Here is a 20536-nt window from a genome sequence, read left to right as displayed (position 1 = left end):
CGAGGGACATTTTTACCTTCTCGCGTAGGTAATGATTCAATATCATTGTTGCTGTCCGGTTTATCGTCACAGTACATACGCTCTGCCCAGCCAGCCAAGCAAAGTCACCAGTGTTGCCTAGTTGATGATAAACATGTGCATCGGGCGTCCGGTAGATTGAGATGCTGTGGAACACTAGTTGGATGAAAGATCATAAGGGATGAGGATGTGTCATATGGCTCCCAACTCCAAAAAAAATGTATGGCTGATACTATGTTGATTGATTGGAGAGAAAGACTGCACCCAGTCGAGCTATTTCGGTGAAGGGGCATCTTTTGCCCTTGGTTCTGTTTGATGAGGTTTTGGCTCTATAGCAGACACAGGGACGACGGCTGGTGACGGTGCAGTTCTGGGTGTCAATGATATCAGCTCGAGAACATCGACAGGCAGTGCTAAACTCTGATCTACATACCCTGGCGGATATTCCGAGCCTGGCTTTGCCTGACTCGCTTCTGGTGCAAATATCGGCTGGAAAGTATAGTAGCCTGTCACTGTGTTAAGACAATGTTAGATTTGTAGGAAGCGAGTGAACTAACCACCAACGACACCGCAGAAGGTGGCTATGGCCAGTGGCATAGCTTTTTGTGCGAAGCTCATTATGAGACACAAAGTTCTTTGCTCAATGGGAGTGCCGCTGCGCCAGGGTCTTCCGGCGGGGCTTGAAGAGACTAATAGATAGCTTCAACGATGCGATCTGGTCAAGGTTGGCAGCATCATTGAGTGAGGTGGTTGAAGTTTGAGCAGAGGCAACTTATTAGCGTGCGAATTGACAATATTCTGTCCACCCATCTTGGTATGGAGATGTGCTGGCGTGATTATGGCTGACAGTGTTAAAGTAGCCCCACTAGGCGCGCGCCTTCCCGACGCGTCTCACGTCACGCCCTCCATGTCGACATGATCTTTGCCAGCTACATTCACGTATTTTGTTCATTCCCAATTCCTACTTGTCAGCGTCAGGTATTGGCATCCCTGTCGGCGACTGTCATTCACTGACTTTTCTCGAACTTGCACTCGGGCCTGGTCTTGTTCACTCTCAACATGAGCCCAACCCCCGGCCAACATAGGCTATGACGATCGAAGGCGGAACATGGTCGATTGGAGGCACATGGGAGAAATCCCAGACTCAGAGGACGAGGATGGCTTCGAAAGCCAGGCAACAGACCACTCACAGACCCAGTTGAAGGAATTACAAACCAACCAGGATGTGGCCCCAACACCGCAGCCACAGCCTGTGAAGACTGCAGTGGGAAAGGACATCTGGGACATACCATCTAGTCCTGATCACCTCGACAAAACAGCAACCACTTCACTGGAGGTGGCGTCGCCAAAGCTATCGGCCTCAGCCTCTTCCGACTCCCCATTATCATCTCCACGTACCGACCGATCGTCGCCCGACTTGCCGTCCGTCCGCGAGCTCTTGAACCAACCCGCTGTTCATCATGACGAACAGCCCCTTCGCCTCCGTTCACCTTCCGAGGTGCCACGACTGCAAACAGCCTCACCCTCTGCGATGCCCGACTGGAATATGCAAACTGTCAATCTTGAACCTACATTGTCTTCTCGAGGGCTTTCGGAGGCACCCATACAACCCGGACAGTCATATGACCATGATGAGCTCGACGCGGAGGCACAGGAAGCCCGGCTACTTGTTGCCCGCAATGAAAGATCCCTTCGGGCGCGGAAACCAGAGCAGCTCCGTCCGTACTTCACGGAAAATATGCGTTATGCAAGAGAGTGGCGGCAACATGGCCTCAACCCCTTGAGGCTTGTTAATAACGAAAGCGAGCGTGCACATGGCCCTCACAAGGGGCCGGAGGATAGAGAGTCTCGGTCGGTAAGGCACGATGCCAGTCAGCAGGCTACGACCGACGACACTGATGATAGCCAGAGGCCATTGCCCGTCGTTGTCCAGGACGACCTTCCGATCCGTGAAGAATCATCGTCCCCAATGAGGACATCGCCTTTGCACTTACAGGGGGTCATCAGCAGTCAAGCAAGTTCCAGAGCCGAGACCGAGGGGACCAGTTTAGATGATGATGAGCTTCCCACTTTGCAGCAGCTGGTTTCGCGCCGCACGCCACGATCCGGGCTGAAGCTGCGCAGACGACAGACATCACCGAACAGACCCTCGACAGCGAAGCGGAGACGACTGACAACCTCGATGCACAGTCATACACCTTCCCGAACTACGGAGTCCCCAGCCGCCACGCCATCTCCCAATCAAACAAATGTCTTCGAATTTCCCGATGTGGTACCTGGCGATGAGGAGCATAGCATACGTGGACTCGATGATGAAACTGAGCAAAGCAAGGTGGCGCCAGGCGAGACCGTGCACTTACTACCTCAAAACCGGCAGAGCCCGGGAAATGCGGCCCAGGCGCGGCAACCCAGTCCTATCATACTTGAGGATGATGCATCCAGCGCCACAGAAGGAAGTTCTGATAGCGATGTGCAAGTTGTGGACCAGCATGTTCGTCGCATTCGAGGCGTCCTTCCAGCATCGTGGCTCCGTCTGGATCAACTATCTGGACGCGCCAAGATACAGAAAAGCCTGGCACAGCGACAGGTCAATCGCTCCCCAGAACGAGAAAATCGCCGTGGAGTGGCTCATCGACGTACTGTTCAGCCGGGCTCTGTTCGAGATCAGCTGCTGTTCGAGGACTCAGACGACGATGACTCGCAACCTCATGCTCCGGAAACGACAGAGGACGTGTTTCCTCATCAGACAAGATTGGCTTTGGAATCACGTCCCAACCCACCAGAAGCGCGTAACGTTCATATAGATTCCGACGCCTCTTCAGATATGGAAGACAACAACGTCGACCACATGGTACTAGGTTCAAAAAGACAAAGCAGACTGTCAGACCAGTTCCAAAAGCCGCCAAGAGTAGCAAAGAGGAGCAACACCACCGCGTCTAAACCGAGGTCGACTCCTAGGCAGCCCAGGATCGATGCCGTATACAGCAAATCGAAGACTCCTTCTGAGCCTCTCACCGCAAGGGCTCGGAGCAAGCCTCAAAAGCCCAGACGACGTCGAGCCAAGGTCGGCGCTCGCTTGAACACATCCCAACCTTCGCTACCTCAGCTCAGTATTCTCGATGTGATCGAGCCTGATGCACCTCAGTTCCTCAAAATTGCGGCTCGCACGGCAAAGAAACGGTCAGATCAGGGGAGAGCTGATCAGAGAGGAAAGTCTATTCAAATGGCGACCAGATGTGATCAATTGGATGCGCTGGAACTATTGACGGACTGGAGGCGAGGGTCAATAAAGCAACGTGGATCTGTCACGGCAAAGAGGCGGACCTCAGTCCGAAGGCATGAGCACCGAGCTTTGGGAGATACTGCTCGCTCTGAGCGAGAGCGTCCAAGCAACCCTTCTACGACCAACATTAGTTCCAAGACCGATCGCTCAAAACGCAGGCACCGCAGTACTGATACGCCATCTCGACTGCGCCCTGCGCAGCTGGAAAGCAGCGAGACGGGGATGTCAGCAGCTGCATTCAATGCTAGCAAGAAAATCCTCGACCAGCTCTACCACGTTAAGCGCTTACCCCAGCCTCCCTCGACAGGCACCCTTCGCAAGTACTCATTCCAGCCGCCGCCGAACAGGACTGAAGAAGATGATGCGTTACCGAGGAGTCCGAAGCCACAGTATCAACGCCGCAGGAAACAGAAACCACAACAGATCGATGTCGACGATCCCCAGTTTACCCATGCTAGGGACCCAGTGATCCAAGACTATGATCATACAGATCCCTCAATATCGGAAGGCCCCAACGTCAACCCTGCAGCGGATGTTGAGAAACTCGATGTGACGAACAAGCTGTCCGGTCTTGGCCCGTATGGCACCGCCTACACTCATCACTTTGAGTGTCTGCCACTGCCGTCGGGCGTCTATTTCTGCCACTCGACACTTTTGGGAAAAGCAGTTATCGAGACTGTGGTCGACTCCAACTTCATGCCGAAGCTCAAGTTGCACAAGCCCCGGACTTTCTTCTCCATTGGCCCTCAGACTCTGCGATGGGGACTATGGGATGCACAAGTATCATCGGAGATGGGCATCGTCTTTGATCACATTGCCGAATATTTAGAAGGAGACCAATGTCTGGAGAGTACTTCGGTTGACGCGGCACACTTTCTGGTGTCCTACGTAAGCAACTTTATGACGCTCGAGACGGACAAGGAAACTTTTGCTGCCGTAACGCGCATGTTGGAGTTGCTGGAGGGCTTTTCGACGAAAGTGGACGTGATAGCGAAGTCACAAGGCTACAAACAAACGATCCTTCGCGTGATGGACTGTTTATGCCTTGTGGCCTTTGTCGTCTACCTCATATGCCGCGGGGATCCGAACCTCGTGGGCTATCAGTTGACGGCTGAGGAGCGTTTAAAAGCCTCGGCATCTGCGCTCTCGAGAGTCCTGGGCACTTCAAGTATCAAGGATCTCAGGAATCGCTATCGCTCGCTTCAGGTGACCCGGCATGGTGCGCAGGAATTTCAAGACGACGCGTGCGATGCTCATTCGTGGGTGTTGTTGATGAGGATACTCTTCCATGCGAACATACCGCGAGGCACATTCTGGGATATTGTGTTCCACAACGTCGTTGGTTCCACCATAACCTCTACCAATGACGCGCGCATCTTGGAAGGTGCTTGGGAGACCTTGTTCGCCCTGCTGCCTCTCACCGAATTCAACGATCGAGGTGTACTTGTGGCGGGACAGCGACGCAAGTCAAGCACTGAAGGATGGACCATTCCCCAAAGGCTGCTGAGACGTGTCTTCGAGCTGTACAATAGTCAAACCCGGCAGGCGCCCAGCTTCAATAGCTATTGCCGCGCTATACTGGCTAGATGTCACCATCTCATAAGTGAATGGGCTTGGGTACGTTGCATCAGCATTATCGGTCCAATATTCGACTTCTTCGGATCGCAGAATTTGGCTCACTTGCGCAACGAGGAGTTCTATGGATCACCAAAATTCCTCGAGAATCTAGCCCAGACGCCCAATGTGGCCAAGGTCGAACCGGAGGACCAGTGCTTCCACATCTTCCTCAAAATGCTGGCTCTGAGTATTTGTCGACTCCGAGCAGGCAAGCATACCAAGGAGATCCGCAACATGGTGGCGCGGACAGTGCCGAATCACAATCGACAGTATATGAAGGAGCATCATATCCATGAGCGCGATCTGGCTGCACTGCGTAATCACCACGATTTGCTATGCACCCTGTACTGGGCGGCGCCCCCGGCCGTGCGCCCTAGCGTCGCCCTGATCGAGCGTCTTGTTCACCCTGAGAGCTCACATAAAGAGGCTTGCCTGATCAGTCTGCGCGCCTGGAGCCAGTTGGCCAGATTCGTTGTTGCCAACGGCGAAGCGACCACCTCCATGAAGCCATTCAACCAATGGCGTGACAGACTTTTTACACAGATGATGCAACAATACGACACCATAGCCTCTGATATCCAGCAGCAGTTCCTCGGGCTCTCCAACGATGTGAGCAAGTCTGTCAGCCCCGACATGATCAGTGCGATGGTCAAGCTCAACAAGACCGCCGTGGCCGACGTGGTACACGTTTCGCTATCGACTTCGTTGGACGTTATGAAGCATGCCCAAAATCTCGAGGCGGCAACCTTTGCCTTGAACACGCAGCAGCTGCAGCGTATACTGCAGCATTTCTCCTCGCCGCGGCCCGAGTTCGATTGGAGCATGCTGAGGACAGCGCTCTTGACACTGGACGTATTCCTTAGCCGTGTCGACGATTTCAAAGACGCGGAAGAAAGCCAACAAAGCGAAAGCCAGCTTCTGAACTCTGCACAAGCCGATGATGCTCTGCTATCTCTCGATCATGACTTGGCAAGCAACTTCTTCCAGATGGCTCGACGAGTTCTTGTTCTGAACCCGGATACGGAGCAAAGCTGCTCGGCTTCCGTGGATATGGTAGCTTGCATCGAGCATGTCGTCAAACTCAGTGCCAGAATGGGCATGCGCTTCATCAACGCAGGCGTCATGACTTTTGATTCCATGTTCAAGCCAGGCAAACACCGTTTGTTCCAAGACAGGCCTCACTTACTTGGCTTCAGCCAGCGCAGGTATCTCACGCTCCTTGTCGAAACGCTGGTCGAGCGTAGTTTTGACGGTTTCTGCGAGGATGGCCTGAGCTTATGTGAGCTCTGGGTGCTGGCTATCGTGAAGCCATCCGAAGCTCTGGCCTATGAGAATCGGCTGGCCCAGCGACTGATCCGTCAAGGTGAGCCCTTCGTCCCAGAGGCTGCCCAAGGCTTGAGCATCAGCCCTGGTTATCGCACCAACCGGGACATGTTCGAATTTGCCATTTCGTGGATGCGCAAGGCGATCAGGGACGCAGGCCCCAGTCAGAAGCGCGCCCTGCAGGCTGAGCACTCACGCATTCTGAAGCTGGCCATGGAGCAAATGAGGAGAGACCTGGGCAGTATGCATGGTGACTCAAGCCAGCATCGCGACTACATCAAGTTTGTTCGCGAGTGCATCGAACTCATCAAAGCCCACGGCACCGACATCTGCACAGTGGATGACTTTTTCTACCAGATCAGCAAAGACTACTCGCCATCGGAGCATGACCCGCAGCTCCAGGTAGCGGCCATTGTGTCTTACGGATTGCGTCTCGCAGAAGGCGAGAGCCGAGCCGCACATGAGCTCTTCTACTTCCTCGTCAACAACTTCAAGGTCGCATTGATGAAAGGTGATCTTGCCAAAGAGGTGGACATGATAGCAAAAGGAATGCGCCATCCCGGCATTTCGCGCTTTGTCGTCGGCGCGATGCTTCCAGCCATTCTACGGGCTGCTTTTGTGGAAAGCAGGGCGTACCCAATGCTGGATGTGTATGCCCACGCAATCTGCCAGTATCTGAATGAGGAGCCAGTACCGAGGGTGTTAGACGAGACTCATCTTCCTCAGATACGGGCCTTGGTCCAGGCTGTTGTTGAAGCCTCGCCAGGCTCGCAGACTACAGAGCGTCTACACATATTGGTCCAAGCTTTGAGCGTCTTGAATCTCCTATGGCCTACTTTCAAAATGTTCACCCTTGGCAAAGTGCGTTCGACTGCATGGGAAGCTATTTGCGCCTTGCTCGAGACTATGCAAACCAACCTACAAGAGGCCGACTTAACAACTGGCGCCTTCGGGGGCCACGGACCGCGGGAGCACTTGAGTGACGCGGGACCCGCGCGCTCTTTGATATCAAACTTTACCACGAGCATCGTCGACGATGTCAGGGGGTCGTGGGTTGTTTCCAGCGATAACATGCTTATGATACAGGCCCCCAGTCGGGGTACACAGACACAGTCAGGCATTGGAATCCGGCAAGCGACTCTTGTTGCTGGGGAGGTTGCAGAGATATTGGGGGAAGTAGTGAAGAACTGGAAGCATCAGTGGCAAGACGTCCTTGGGGACACCAGCAGACATCGGACTAGGGCGTTCGAAGTGCCATTGTTCTAGAGTAGAAACGAATGTTATGAGAAATGATTCACGAAGCTACTGCGGCCTGTGCCGAGATAATGTGATGGAAGTTGATTTCGGGCTTTCTCTCTATGTACGTTGAAATGTCGAAGCCATATTCCCAGCGCTATGCAAAATTCATGTCCTCCCAGTCACTGTCGCCATGTTTTTAGATCAAGGGCTCTGAAAGGTGGATGGCCATGTCGCCGTTGCCCCAAGCAGTAGACTGTCCCTGAACAGTGTTATCCGGTCTCCAGCACTGGTCCATAATGGCGCCCAGTCCACGAGCCACGTCTTGGCTACGCACGGTCAGTAGTGTTCCTGTATCTTGATCTGCCAGTGGGTGAGAGAAGAAGAGTCCTTACCATGATGAAGAGGTGCCTTCAACCTTGTTCGTGACGGCCACGACCTGCGCTTTGCCATCTTTCGTGCGGTCAGTATCTACGATCACACGGGTTCACGGATAAAGAGAGACGTACAGGTGCAGAAGACGGTAGCACCGCCGTAGGAGGCATGGCACTCCTGTGTGCCCTTGGCAGCGAGCTGGTTAATGCACTGGACAGCGTCGCTGACGCTGGCGCTGGGCTTCTGGTCGCAGGAGACGTCGCGCTTGGCGTGGGGGACGGCCTGGTGCTCCGAGGCCATGGCCAGCTTGAAGGCGTCCTCGGGCGAGAGGTGGTCGCCGCTGGGGTCGGCGATGATCTCCTCCGTCCACTTCTCGAAGGAGAAGGATTCCGAGCGGACGGCGGACTCGGCGAGGGCGAGGGTCGCGAGGCTGGCGAGGAGGGTGGTGGTGAGGCTGACCATGATGGCGGCTGGGTATGTGATGCTCGGTGGAGGAGAGGAAGAAGTTGATGCTGTTGTTGTTGAGCAGGGGATGATGAGTCTGGGTGTGAGCTTGATCAACGGATGGACCACCACGGGCCATATATATAGCTGTTGATGGAGTCCTCGAGGGTTCGAACTTCTCACGATGCCTCCTCGCTTATAGGAGCAGCTTCAGTCCAAGAATAGACAGTCCATGGCCGTGTCCATACCATGACCCTGTATCTAGCAGAGCCTCCTCTCTGGAGCAGTCCACTGCCCGGCAGGCATGGGAATTTGCGGTCTGCGCTCGCTGGTACAGCGTCAGCCGTGGATCTACAGACTTCCCGTCATGCGTGATTCGTTTGGGCTCAGCGGGTTCCGTGGAGTCGGACCGGACAGACAGACCCGCCAAGGTCAGCAATGAAGCTTTCGACGATGCCCTGCAATCACCGAATCTCACTTGTCGTTTGTCAGCATTAGGATAGTAGTAATGCCCTGCGGGTGCACCCTAGCCCTGTCAGCCTGTCAGGCGTGACTCGCGAATGCTGACATGCAGGAACACCTTGCCCAGGACCCTTGGCGGGCTTATTATTATGCGTCGAACTCTGAAGAGACCCATCATGAATCATGTTTGATTGGGTGTGACCTGTGCATTGCTTCTTTATTTGGAGGGTATGGCCATGGCATGAAACACAGCGTGGCTTTGCAGTGAGGCTCTGGCTGCTCGTGTCAGCACGTTGTTTGTGTTGGCACTGCTGCTGCGGCTGGATCTCCGGGCGGGTGAGAGGTGATCAATCTGTTGATGCTGTCTGAAGGAATTGTGTTTATTTCTGTTTACTTACGTACCCGAAGTTTGGAGTCGTCTTCGGTAAATTCGGTTATACCGGCCGAGTCTCGGGAATATGGACTACCCTGCTGCCCATAATATATTTCGAACTATGGTATTGCATCTGACTGTGATAGACGTGAGATGATCAAAACAACTACGGAGGCTGTCTCACTGTTATTTCACCTCATGCAGGGAGTACTCACGTCTCGCACTGACGGAGCGAGTGCCTGCAAAATCAACAATGCCGGGCAAATATCAAACATCACAGATTCTTGAGTGTTGGGAAATGATTTATATGTGCATGTGGCATGATGCCGGGTTGTACACATTATCGACGCTGTATAATTTGTCCAAATAAAGTCCCTCTTGATGAAGCAAAAAACACCATAGCTTATGCATACAATCTCGTACATCTCTCTGACAGGCGGACCATACAGTCAAGCCTCCCACCGTGGACATTGTGCAAATATAGTGTAGCGAAACATGTTACCACGCGGCGAGGGTCATGCCAGAGAAGAGCATGGCACCCATGACAACGCCAAACACGCTGACGCTGGACTTGACAGCAGCGTTGTCGTTGTCGCCGTCGTCGCTGTTGCTGTTGTCGCCACCATCTTTGTTGTCACTGTCCTTGTCACCGTTCTTGTCGTCGTTCTTGTCATTGTTGTCACTGCTGTCGCTGATGACAGTCGCGGTGGCGCTGGCGTAAGGCTCGCCATCGCCGGTGGCCGTGGCCGTGGTGTTGCCAGAGCAGAAGACCTGGCCGTGCTGGGCGCCCTCGTCGATCAGGCAGGCCGTGAGCTCCTCGACCGTCTGGCCGCTGGCCACGCAGTAGAGGCCGCAGTCGTCGCCGTACGAGTATACGTCGGCGCTCTTGCAGCAGGACTCAAAGTAGTCGACGGCGTCGTCCGAGTAGGCCATGGCGCACGCGCTGTCCTGGACGGGGATCTCGTAGACATTGTGGCATGTGGCCGCCGAGGGCGTGGGCACGGTGGACAGGGTGGTCGACATGGTGGCTGCTGAAGCGATCGTGTAGGCGTAACGAGTGTGTGCGTGTGCGTGTGTGTTGACGATGGTGGTGATGAGGAGGAAGAAGACGAGGGTGGACGCAAAGGAGGAAAATGGAACAAGTGCCGCTGTTATGAGGGCCAGGCAAGCCAAGCATCCAGCTTCACTCAGGCTCGTATTCTGCCAGTTCTGGGCCTCCTGATCGGCATGAATTGCTCCGTATGCTGCAACTTTGCGTCACTCAGCTGAGGTGAGGACATGATTGTGCAAAGGCTGTGGCTGTGTGCACAAAAATAGCAGCCGTACATCGCCGCCTGTCGGTGTACCTGGACGCGTGTGGCCGAGCGCGACTTGGCGACCGAGGATTAATGCAATGCATTACCTTAATTATGCACGCAGGATGGATACGCGGGAGCTTATTAGTGTGCGTCAGGATTTTCCTTTGTTTTCTGGGGCCCTGGGAAGGTGCTCACTTTCCCTCACAAAGTCACAATGGCGTGGTCAGCTCCGAAAAGTCCAAGACATCCAACCCCGTGAGGCCCATGAGGAAATTCTGATCATCGCCATACAGCGACGACGGCAAAAAGTCGTCTCCGTACCCGCCATTGTGGTTGGAGTGCTCGAACATGGGCCGGGCAGTAAACGTCGACAGTGCTGGCGCCACAGCCGAGGGTGGTGCCAGCGGCGGTAGCAGGGAGTCATTTGTGGGGTGATCCCACATGGCAGCATCCCGAACCGACGGCGTCATGGGCAGATTGCTGTTGTCCGTTGTCGGCGGCGCACCGAGCATGACGGCCGGCTGCGCAACGTTCGTCGCTATTGTTGACGGGCTGCCCAAGCTCTGCGGCTCGTTTTCCGCGCGCGACAACCATTGCGCCCAGCGGGTGTACTCGGCCGCCCCAGAGTCAAGACCCACCTCGTGCTGATGATCGTGCTCGGCGTGTCGTAGCTTCATGACTGCCTCGTCGGCAATCGCCTGCAGCGCCTCGACAAAGCGGACGCCTACCTTGGCCGTCATGTTGCCGGCCGCCATCTTCCTCAGGCAGTCCAGGCCAAATGTGACCCGGCCCTCGTACCCAGAGTCACGGCCCTGGATGCCGGAGAGCAGCGTGACAATGGTCGCGATGCTGCAGCCCTGAAAGTCCGTGAAGGAGAAGCGCGTAATGTTGCCCGTGTTGCTTAGCATCTCAAAGAGGCGCAGGATCTTGCTCGCAGCTCTGCTGCAGGCATACGACAAGTCGCGGACCGCCGCGTCGAGGGCGGGTGCATTCATAAGGCCTTGGCCGCTCAGGTTCTGACGAAGATGGTCTCGCACGACCGTGACCACCGAGACCTTGCCCATGGCGATCCAGGCGTAGTAGTAATTGAGGTACAGATGAAGGACGGCGCGGTAGCTCGAGTCGCGGGTGTTGATGTTGGCCAGCTTGAACTGCAAGGGCAGCGAATGTTTCCAGTCTTTGAGGCTGGCCTCGAGACGGCGAACAGCCGTTGCGCTTGGACGAGTTCTGTATACAAAGGTGAGCGTGAGCCAGCGAGGAGACGGAGGAAAACGAACCCGACGTCGGTGACCCCATCGAGAATCTTGACGAGCCTGGCCATGGCAATCTGGTGCTGCACATTGTCAAAGATACGGCTGTCCCCCTGGTCCAGGCTCGCCACGGGCGTCGGTAGTGGCACGGTGACATGCTCAATGTCGACGCTCCGTGCGCGGTTCAGCTTGAGCGCCGTGATCCTCTCGAGCGACCAGATGGACCACCAGAGACGGTTGCGGACATCGCGCTCGCGCTCGTCGATGCTGGCCTCGTCGGCGCTCTGGTGCAGGTCGAAAGCCAACGCCTTGCGCAGCGCGAGGCCAATGTAGACGTACGACGAGCCGACGGCGCTGGTGGGCATGAGATAGACGCCCATGACGTAAAAGGCCTGTATGCTGCGCAGGCACGGGCGCTCGATCAAGTCGGGGACCAGCGTCTTGAGATTAGAATGGAAGAGGGTGCCGGGGTCATGGTCACCCGCCGACGACGGCGTCGGGCCCTCGCTTGGCCTCTCCATGGGCGTCCATTGGCTGCCGAGCGCAAAAGCGGCGAGGGCCAGCCCGATGAAGCCAATGTCGCCACGCAGAGGGGAGGACTGGTCGTTGTAGAACTCGTCAATCTCATGAAGGAAGTGGGCCTGGTCAAAGTAGAAGAAGGAATCCGTCCCGTGGCGTATGCAGACGGCCAGCAGGTAGTCTGCGACGGGGCGCGGTGGAAAGGCGTCAATGGCTCGTCGGAGACGTGACAGCTCGGCAGGGAGCAGGTTCCGGGGCCCAGAGATGGAGGCTTGCATGGCCATCATGTCGTGGGCCTCGGGGGTGCTCTGGACGTCGAGGGAGAAGGCCTCGCGCAGGCGAGAGAGGAAGCGAGGCCACATGATGCGGTCTGCCTGGTCTTCTGGGGGTCAGTCTCTGCGCGTGCGGTGGTGGAGGGGTGAGGAACAAACGCACGGCTGTTGATGGAGATGTTGTCATCACCAGGGGTCGTGCCGTTCCGGACAGCAGAGTGCCTCGCGGGCATTGGGAGAGGCGACGCATCCGTATGACCAGGGCTCTGGTGCCTGTCGTCGTAGATGCAGGTCAAGTGCTTGGCCTCACATCGCCGGCAAGTGCCCGGCGTGCTCTCGATACAGCGACTCTTCCTAGCCTTGCAGCGATCGCACCTGGGTTGGAAAGTCAGCGTCTGGTCTGGACTAGAGACAGCAGCGAACCATTGGGTGCGGAATGCGGGGAGTCGTACGCTCTGGGGGCCCTCTTGCGCTTGTCGTCGGCAACGCGTCGTCGGAGGCGCCGCCGCTCGAGGGCGAGCTCGCTCATCTTCACTCACATGGAGAGGGTGAGCGAGCGAGCGACTGAACGATTGAACGAAACGGTGGACGTAAGGACAAATAGGAAAATGAACGAACGAGCAATTGTCTAGCGTGCCATGAGAAGGGGAGAGGAGGAGAGGCGGATGATTAGGACTAAGTAGAGAGTGAGAGGTGTGAATTCCTGAGCGTCAAGTCCAAGGGAAGGTGCGATAAAGTAAAGTAGTTAGTTAGGCAGTCGCGACTGACAAGCCGACCGACCGACCCACTTGCCCCCATAAGCGCTTAACTATCATAACGGCCGCCTCCGAGTGGGAGGAGATTCTCTACTCATTCAGGCACCGATATGGATTATTATTTACGCAATGAAGCAAGGAATGTGGCTTGTGCCGCTCTCCTCTCATTCATCAATATCTCATCAAGAGATTGTGATGCTTAGCGCAACCGCAAGTCATCATCCTTATGAAGTTGTGTACATACCCCTGAGCTCCAGGAAAAGGGGCTATCTACCAGGTAACCAAGCCAGACATCATCATCACCATAACTCCAAGTCCATCCAAACCTCTACAATCACGCAGCCTTTACCCGCACAGGCACCGCCGCATCCTCCGCACACTGCGCCCACCGGCTCTTGTACACGCGGCCCTCCTTGATGACCAGCAGCAGGTTCGTCTCCGGGTCGTCCAGTATCGTCACGTCCTCGAGCGGATTCTTGTCCAGCACCAGCACGTCCGCCACGAAGCCCTCCTTGACCTGCCCTATCCTGTCGCCCCAGCCCATCATCCGGGCCGGGTTGACCGTCGCGCACCGGAGCACCTCGGCGGACGAGAGCACCTGCGCGCGCAGGGCGAACTCGTGCGTCTGCGCCGCGCCCAGCGGTCCCAGCAGATCCGAGCCGTAGCACATGGTCACGCCGGCCTCGGACGCCACCCGGAGCGCGTTCAGGCCCGCCTTGAACACCTCTGTGTTCTTCACCTGCGACTCGGGTGGCAGGTAGCCGCTCCACCGCTCCGACGCCATCTGGTTGTACGTGATGAGCGTCGGTGTCAGGTACACACCCTTCTCCGCCATGAGCGCCGCCGTCGCCTCGTCCACAAAGTTTCCGTGCTCGATGCCCTTGACGCCATTGTCGATGCAGTGCCGGATCGCCTTGGTCGTGTACGCGTGGGCCGTCACAAAGGTGCACGCATTCTCGGCGCACTCGACCATGGCCTGGATCTCGGCGCGCGTGAACTGCAGGTGCTCCAGCGCGTCCGTCGGCGTCGACACGCCCCCGGACCCCATGATCTTGATAAAGTCCGCGCCCGACCGCACCTCCTCGCGCACCGCCGTCATGCACTCGGGCACGCCGTTGCACAGCCGGCCCAGCCCGTTGGTGTGCCCGCCGCAGCACTCGAGCGAGTCGTCGTGCGGGCTGCGAATGTCGCCGTGCCCGCCCGCCTGCGAGAGCGCGTGCCCGGCCATGAAGACGCGCGGGCCGCGGAAGACGCCCTCGGCAATGGCCTCCTTGAGGGCGAGCTGCGCGCCACCGCAGTCGCGCACGCTCGTGAAGCCGCGGTGCAGCATCTGCGCCGCCACGTACGGCTGCCGCAGTAGCGACACGTCGCGGTGGTTGCCAAACGCCTTGGACAGGTCGGCGAAGCCAGGCACCGCGCAGAAGTGGACGTGCGCGTCAAAGAGGCCGGGGCAGATGAACTTGCCCTGGCAGTCGACGACGGCGCAGCCCTCGGGGATCGTGGCGTCCGCCGATGCTGTGACGGATGTGATGTGGCCGTCTGAGATGAGGACGGTCGAGTCGGCAGCCGTCGTGCCCTTGACCACGTCGACGACGGTGGCGTTGATCAAGGCCCGGCTGGTCGCCGCCTCGCGCAGCCAAGGCTTGATATCGGATCCTGGCACCATGTCGTTTGCTGCTTGCTGCTTGCTTGCTTGCCTGCCTTGGTTCACTCACACACTGTATCCGTGTTCAATGAGTGAAAGGAGCAAGTCGCCTCTGCATCCCCTTCTTTTATCAGACCGGCAGCCGCCTCTCTCAGTCTGCATCCCGGCCTCCAGTCCCTCCGTCATTCGACATCTTCCCCTGACCGGTCCCCGCCCCCTTCGCCTCCACGGCTGATTGCGCTGGCATTCCCTAGCGTCGGCAGCATGGCCGCGACACCCTGCCGATGCCACGTTGCCGACGATGCTTATCGGCAAGCAAGCCATCCATCCTCCCGAGTCCCGACAGCGGCAACATGCCCTCCCCCTGCCTTTCCGGGCGGGCTCTCAATCTCATCCCAGCCTCCGACTCTCAATCGCGACAACCCATCACTTCCCCCAGGCTGATCCATGCCGCATGGTGGGCTCTTGATAACGGTGGAGACGACTACGGTGACGACGGCTACGCTGCCAAATGTCGCTGGTTTATCTCTCGCCTGCCGCAGCCCGAATCCGGGGAAGTCCACGTGGAGTAGAAGTAGAAGTAGAAGTATCACGGCTGCCTCGTTGCGTGTGTGCTCGAGACCATTCTTCTTTTTCTTCACAACCTCTCACCTCTTCCCTGCATCGAGGCAAGCATCGCAGACAGAGAACGAAAGATACAAGGGCTGCCCCATCCATCATGGCCCAGGTCCAGAACAGCGAGAAGCCAGCGCTGGCCGACGACAGAGCGCCTTCGTCCGTCGACATGACGGGCAAGGAGGAGAGCGTACAGCCTGTCGTGCTCGACGCACAGGTCTCCTACACGCCCGAGGAGGAGAAGGCCGTCCTCCGCAAGATTGACTTTGTCGTCTTGCCATTTGTACGTCCAGTCCCTTCCCATTTCCGAACCCATCGCCCAGTGAACGAACGACATGCTGACTGACATGCACGCTAGATGTGCTTCGTCTTCCTTCTGCAATACCTCGACAAGCAGTCCCTCTCGTACGCCGGCGTCTTTGGCCTCATCCAGGACCTCGACCTCACCGCCTCGCAGTACTCGTGGTGCAGCTCCATCTTCTACGTCGGCCAGCTCGTCTCCGAGTACCCCTTCATCTACCTCATGTCCCGCCTGCCCCTGACCAAGTTTGTCGGCGGCACAGTGTAAGTCTCTCTCTTGTGTTTGCAAACAGCGTTCTGACCGTGGCAAAGCATCATCTGGGGCATCATCTGCATGTGTCTCGCCGCGCCCAAATCCTACGCCTCCTTCGCGGCCGTCCGCTTCCTGCTCGGCTTCGCCGAGGGCGCCGTGTCCCCGGCCTTTGTCACTATCACGTCAATCTGGTGGCGCAAGGACGAGCACGCGCTGCGCACCGCCCTATGGGTGACCATGAACGGCGTCGCCCAGGTCCTGGGCTGCCTGCTCATGTACGGCATCGGCAAGAACACGGCCCTCGGCCTCGCTCCCTGGCGTGTCCTCTTCCTCGTCTGCGGCGCCCTCACCGCCGCCTCGGGCGTCGCCTTTTTTCTGCTCATGCCCGGCGGGCCCCGGGACGCCTGGTTCCTCAGCCCCCGCGAGAAGGAGGTGCTCTCTGCCCGCATGGCCCAGGACCGCGAGGGCGGCGACAAGACGTCCTTCTCCCTCGACCAGCTGCGCGAGACCATGCTCGACCCCAAGGCCTGGATGGTCTTTTGGTTCGGCGTCCTCGTCACCATGCAGAGCCCCGTCCTGACCTTTGCCTCGCTCATGATCAACGCCATCGGCTACGACCAGCTCGACACCATGCTCTTCACCGCGCCCTCGGGCGCCGTCCAGGTCGCCATGCTCTGGGTCGGCGTCCTGCTCTGCTGGCTCTTCCCCCGGAACAGGACCCTCGTCGTCATGGCCCTCGTCATCCCCCCCGTCGTCGGCAACGTCCTGCTCATCAAGCTGCCCCTCGACTCGCACTGGGGCATCATCGTCTCCGCCTGGCTCGCCTCCTGCATCACCTCGGTCATGTCCATCCTCCTCTCACTGTCCGCCTCCAACGTAAAGGGCAACACCAAGCGCGCCGTCGTCAACACCATGTTCTTCATCGGCTACTGCGCCGGCTGCATCGGCTCCCCCCAGCTGTGGACCAACAAGCCCCGCTACACAGAGGGCGTCATCACCGCCCTCGTCACCTGGGGCCTCCTCTTCTGCTCCATGATCCTGTACAGATGGCTCTGCGTCGCGGACAACAAGAGACGGGATGCCAGGGACGTCCAAGATGGCTTTGACGGTGCCGTCGACGGCCAAGTCGTGCTGGACAAGACGGGCCAGCCGAAGTCGGACCTGACCGACAAGGAGGATCGCATGTGCCGGTACAGCTGGTAATCGGTTAGTTTCGTTAGACAGTGTAATTAGCCGGCGGGCTCAGCTCCCCCCTCGCGGGGCTTGTACGCATGTATCTTGCAAGAGCGTGCATAGACAGATTTTCTCTCAAGCACCCAATTTTCTTCTTCTTCCATAAGACTCGCTATTATTTACTTTCAATGTCCACCACGGCGCCCAGGACACTGCAGACGTCCTTGTCCGCACTGGCATACTCCCTGGCCACAACGTCCCGCACCCAGTCGCCCCTCGGCTTCAGCCGGAATCTAAACGGCTTGGGCTCGGTCATGAAGCCAACGACGACCATTTCCAGGTCGTCGACCTCGTCGACCGGCTCAAAGTCAAACGCCCAGATCAGGGCCGCCACCTGCATGAAGCTGCCATCCAGCGCGACCCTCTTCCCCATGCAGCTCCTCCGGCCCTGGCCAAAAACTGGCAGGGGCAGGGACGTGCGCAGCTCGCCTTGCGCGGTGACGTCCTCCTTCATCCGCTCTCCCTCGAGCCAGCGCTCGGGGACGAACCTTTCCAGCGCACCAAGCTCGGGCGCAAAGGCCTCGGGGTCACGTCCAATGGACCACGCATTGGCAAAGACCGTGGCGTTCTTCACAATGGGCACAGTCTTGAACTCATCGGCCCGGTCGGCGCGCCGCGGGATGCTGCCGGGGGAAATAGGCCGCCAGCGCATCAGCTCCCAGACGATGGCGTCGATATAGGCAAGCTGGGGGCGGTCTGCGAAGGTGGGAAGACGGTCGCGGCCGACCACCTTGTCCAAGAGCGCGTGGGCACGAGACATGAAGTCCCTTTTGGACGAGATGGCCGCGATGAACAACCACAGCAGGGCTCGAGGGCTGGTCTCCATGCCGCCCTGAATGCTGGTGGCCAGCGTGTACGCGAGATCAATGTCGGGGATGCCGCCCGGGGCATGCTTGGCGGCGACAGTCCGCGCCTGCTTCGTTGCGTTCCAGCCCTCGGCCTCGTCACCGTGCTTCAGGAGCCTCAAGTAGAGCCGCGTCTGCTCCTCGTACAACTTGTTGGCGGCCCTCTTCCATGGGGACAGCACAGCGGGAAGGTGGCGGACCGGGGGGATGAAGTCGGGAATGCCCGGGTTGGCAGCGGTATGGGTGACCTTTTTCTGAATCTCGACAATCTCATGGTAAATGGGGGAGCCGACGGTCGGGACCCGAAGACCGTAGTGCAGGGCGAGAATGTTGCTCGCCTGGGTGCGCTCGAGCAGAGGGTAGACTTGGGCGCTCTGGACGACGTTCTTGTCATCTGAGGGCTGGAGAAGGGCGAGCATGTCCACGAGCAGCTGCTTGGCTTCGAGCTGCATGACGGGCTGGTACTTGGGGGCGGCGATGGGACCAAGGCTCGGGGCGAGGATGCGGTGGTGGAGACGGAGGTGCTATCCGGAGGATTAACTTAACTCAACATCACGATCGGCACAGATGGGCAGAGTCGGATCTCACATCGTCCATGTCATGCATGAGGGTGAACTTGGACTGGCCAGGTCCGGCGCCGGTGATCATCTCGACGCTGACGGAGCTGGGCCTGTTGCTGTACCAGGCACTTCGCTTGCTCAGGAGCTCCGTGGCGGCCTCGCTGGTGTTGATGACGACAATGGGCGCGATGCCGAAGAGGTTGGCCGTGGCAATGGCACCCTTGGTCTTGGACCAGACATCCCAGTTCTGCAGAGGCTTGCCAATGGGCGAGCTGTGCAGGTCGCCGATGATGGGAAGCTTGAGGAGCTTGGGTGCGCCGCCATTGTCGTCCTTGCTTGAGGTGAGGAAGAAGACGGTCAGGGCAAAGATGACGGCCGTGGCCACGATGGAGATGGTGTCGATCATGGCGGCGGCGCTGTAGCTCTACGAAGTGAGCGTTGACTTTGGCGGGTGGGCGGGCGTGTCTCAAGTCGAGATTGAGGAAGCATCTGGCCACCCACAGCTTTATGCAGGGGAGAGCTTCTTGTTCATACAGATATACGTACAATGGTGGTCACTCTGCCAAGTGCCTGATAGGGGATGTCTTGAGTCGCCTTGTTCATCGCTATGGAAATAGCGCGGTCATGGAGAGTTGGTGGGCTGAAATGAGAGGCGGCATCTCCAGTCGGTCGTCGCAGAGGACTGGAGAAGAAGGAGGGGTCGACCCTGGCAGGCTTATTAGAAATGCAACGTGCGAGACAAGAAGCAGAGAACCGAGTCCAACAATTGCAAAATGAGGCACATCGCCGCTTGGCACTCGCTTGACTAACGGCTGTTAGCCAGTGTACTAGTAGCAACTAGCAAGGAAGACGGCGGCGGTCCGGGCAAGCCACTGGGAGCTATCATACCTTAATATTATAAATTTGCCGTATTATTAGTAGTTTGTTGTCGACAGTGTGACAGCGATCACGGAGGGTCGAGTCCGTAGGCCGCAGCGTCAATCACTGGAATCATAAAAGGACTGAAGAGGCGGCAGAAAGGTAGAATCACGGCCGACTAGTAATTACAATAGACGCCGGAGATTGCCAGAGTGAAAAGTCCGTCCAGAGTCCGAAGACAGATCCTGGGCAGGAACCCTGGGCGGTGGTGCCTGGAGGCTACGGATAGAGAAGGTGCCTTCCTGAGAATACTGTACCCAAAAGACCTACCCTGCACTTGAATCATCGTAATGTTCGTAGCTTCATCTTGTGCCTGCTGTCGCATTCCGCCACGGTCTTTGCTAGTCCAGCGCGTGGACTGAAGAATCTACGATTCTTCTATCAGTATAGCCAACCCACTTGTCCATCGACATCCCCACAAGACAAGACATTGATCCTCTTCCCCGACCTGCCCAGCAAGTTGCAAAACGACGGCGTGGAGCGCTAAAGCACACTACGGGTGGGCCGTCTCTCTAGTGCCCAGCAGTGAGCACCACAGGATAAGATGCGTCCTCCACTCATCATTTGCATCACTTGCATCACTTGGCCGCTGTCAACGACCAGTCCGTTCAATTTTTCAGAAAAATCTGGATTGCCTCTAATTCAGTCCCTACGTAAGGTAAGTGAGCAGATCTCGCAGCGTTACAAGTCACAATCTCGAGTCCCACCGCAAGAAGAACGTGCGCGGGACATGCGGGTGAATATCTGACATGTCACAACATGCAGGGAGGCGGTTGAGAAAAAGAAACACGCATCCAGATCGAGGTCTTCGCTCAACGATTAAGACAAGTAAACGCTGTGCACAACTGTACTCTCGCGATTACGGCCTTTCACCAACGACAGTAATTACTGTAACACTCGCCCGCAGCAACGAGACGAACTCCGGATCCGAGGGTCAAAAGA

At 57.3% G+C, this 20536-nt stretch overlaps 7 protein-coding genes across 7 annotated transcripts; 2 read left to right on the top strand and 5 right to left on the bottom strand.

Annotated features, from left to right (window-relative positions):
* The first annotated feature begins 938 nt into the window (after nt 1-938).
* Nucleotides 939-7554, top strand: F5Z01DRAFT_666926 (Mus7/MMS22 family-domain-containing protein). Its single transcript, XM_046264262.1, has one exon. The coding sequence runs from the start codon at nt 1127-1129 to the stop codon at nt 7505-7507; it is 6381 nt and encodes a 2126-aa protein (XP_046114148.1). The 5' UTR covers nt 939-1126; the 3' UTR covers nt 7508-7554.
* Nucleotides 7555-7676: 122 nt separating this feature from the next.
* On the bottom strand, nt 7677-8314 carry F5Z01DRAFT_678021 (uncharacterized protein; the record flags this gene model as incomplete). The annotated part of the gene is made up of 3 exons (XM_046265417.1): nt 7677-7806; nt 7873-7930; nt 7987-8314. The coding sequence occupies 3 exons, from the start codon at nt 8312-8314 to the stop codon at nt 7677-7679; spliced, it is 516 nt and encodes a 171-aa protein (XP_046114147.1).
* A 1315-nt stretch (nt 8315-9629) lies between these two features.
* On the bottom strand, nt 9630-10154 carry F5Z01DRAFT_678020 (uncharacterized protein; the record flags this gene model as incomplete). The annotated part of the gene is made up of 1 exon (XM_046265416.1): nt 9630-10154. The coding sequence occupies one exon, from the start codon at nt 10152-10154 to the stop codon at nt 9630-9632; it is 525 nt and encodes a 174-aa protein (XP_046114146.1).
* A 34-nt stretch (nt 10155-10188) lies between these two features.
* F5Z01DRAFT_666910 (fungal-specific transcription factor domain-containing protein) lies at nt 10189-13378 on the bottom strand. Its single transcript, XM_046264261.1, has 5 exons — nt 12923-13378; nt 12634-12845; nt 11707-12577; nt 10625-11656; nt 10189-10566 (listed from the first exon to the last, which is right to left on the bottom strand). The coding sequence occupies exons 1-4, from the start codon at nt 12997-12999 to the stop codon at nt 10639-10641; spliced, it is 2178 nt and encodes a 725-aa protein (XP_046114145.1). The 5' UTR covers nt 13000-13378; the 3' UTR covers nt 10189-10566; nt 10625-10638.
* F5Z01DRAFT_419285 (uncharacterized protein) lies at nt 13132-15136 on the bottom strand. The gene has a single exon (XM_046259609.1). It carries the CDS (start codon nt 14889-14891, stop codon nt 13560-13562), a length of 1332 nt encoding a protein of 443 aa, XP_046114144.1. The 5' UTR covers nt 14892-15136; the 3' UTR covers nt 13132-13559.
* Nucleotides 15137-15588: 452 nt separating this feature from the next.
* On the top strand, nt 15589-17241 carry F5Z01DRAFT_640470 (major facilitator superfamily transporter; the record flags this gene model as incomplete). The annotated part of the gene is made up of 3 exons (XM_046262519.1): nt 15589-15768; nt 15844-16049; nt 16098-17241. 3 exons carry the CDS (start codon nt 15589-15591, stop codon nt 17239-17241), a joined length of 1530 nt encoding a protein of 509 aa, XP_046114143.1.
* A 72-nt stretch (nt 17242-17313) lies between these two features.
* On the bottom strand, nt 17314-19698 carry F5Z01DRAFT_419748 (cytochrome P450). The gene is made up of 4 exons (XM_046259610.1): nt 19565-19698; nt 19223-19382; nt 18705-19100; nt 17314-18640 (listed from the first exon to the last, which is right to left on the bottom strand). The coding sequence occupies exons 2-4, from the start codon at nt 19277-19279 to the stop codon at nt 17387-17389; spliced, it is 1707 nt and encodes a 568-aa protein (XP_046114142.1). The 5' UTR covers nt 19280-19382; nt 19565-19698; the 3' UTR covers nt 17314-17386.
* Nucleotides 19699-20536: the final 838 nt, after the last annotated feature.

The sequence above is a fragment of the Emericellopsis atlantica genome (assembly GCF_019669845.1).
Source record: "Emericellopsis atlantica unplaced genomic scaffold F5Z01scaffold_40, whole genome shotgun sequence".
NCBI lineage: Eukaryota > Fungi > Ascomycota > Sordariomycetes > Hypocreales > Bionectriaceae > Emericellopsis > Emericellopsis atlantica.
The sequence above is the reverse complement of the archived record's forward strand: the minus strand, read 5'-3'. Positions and strand labels throughout refer to the sequence as shown.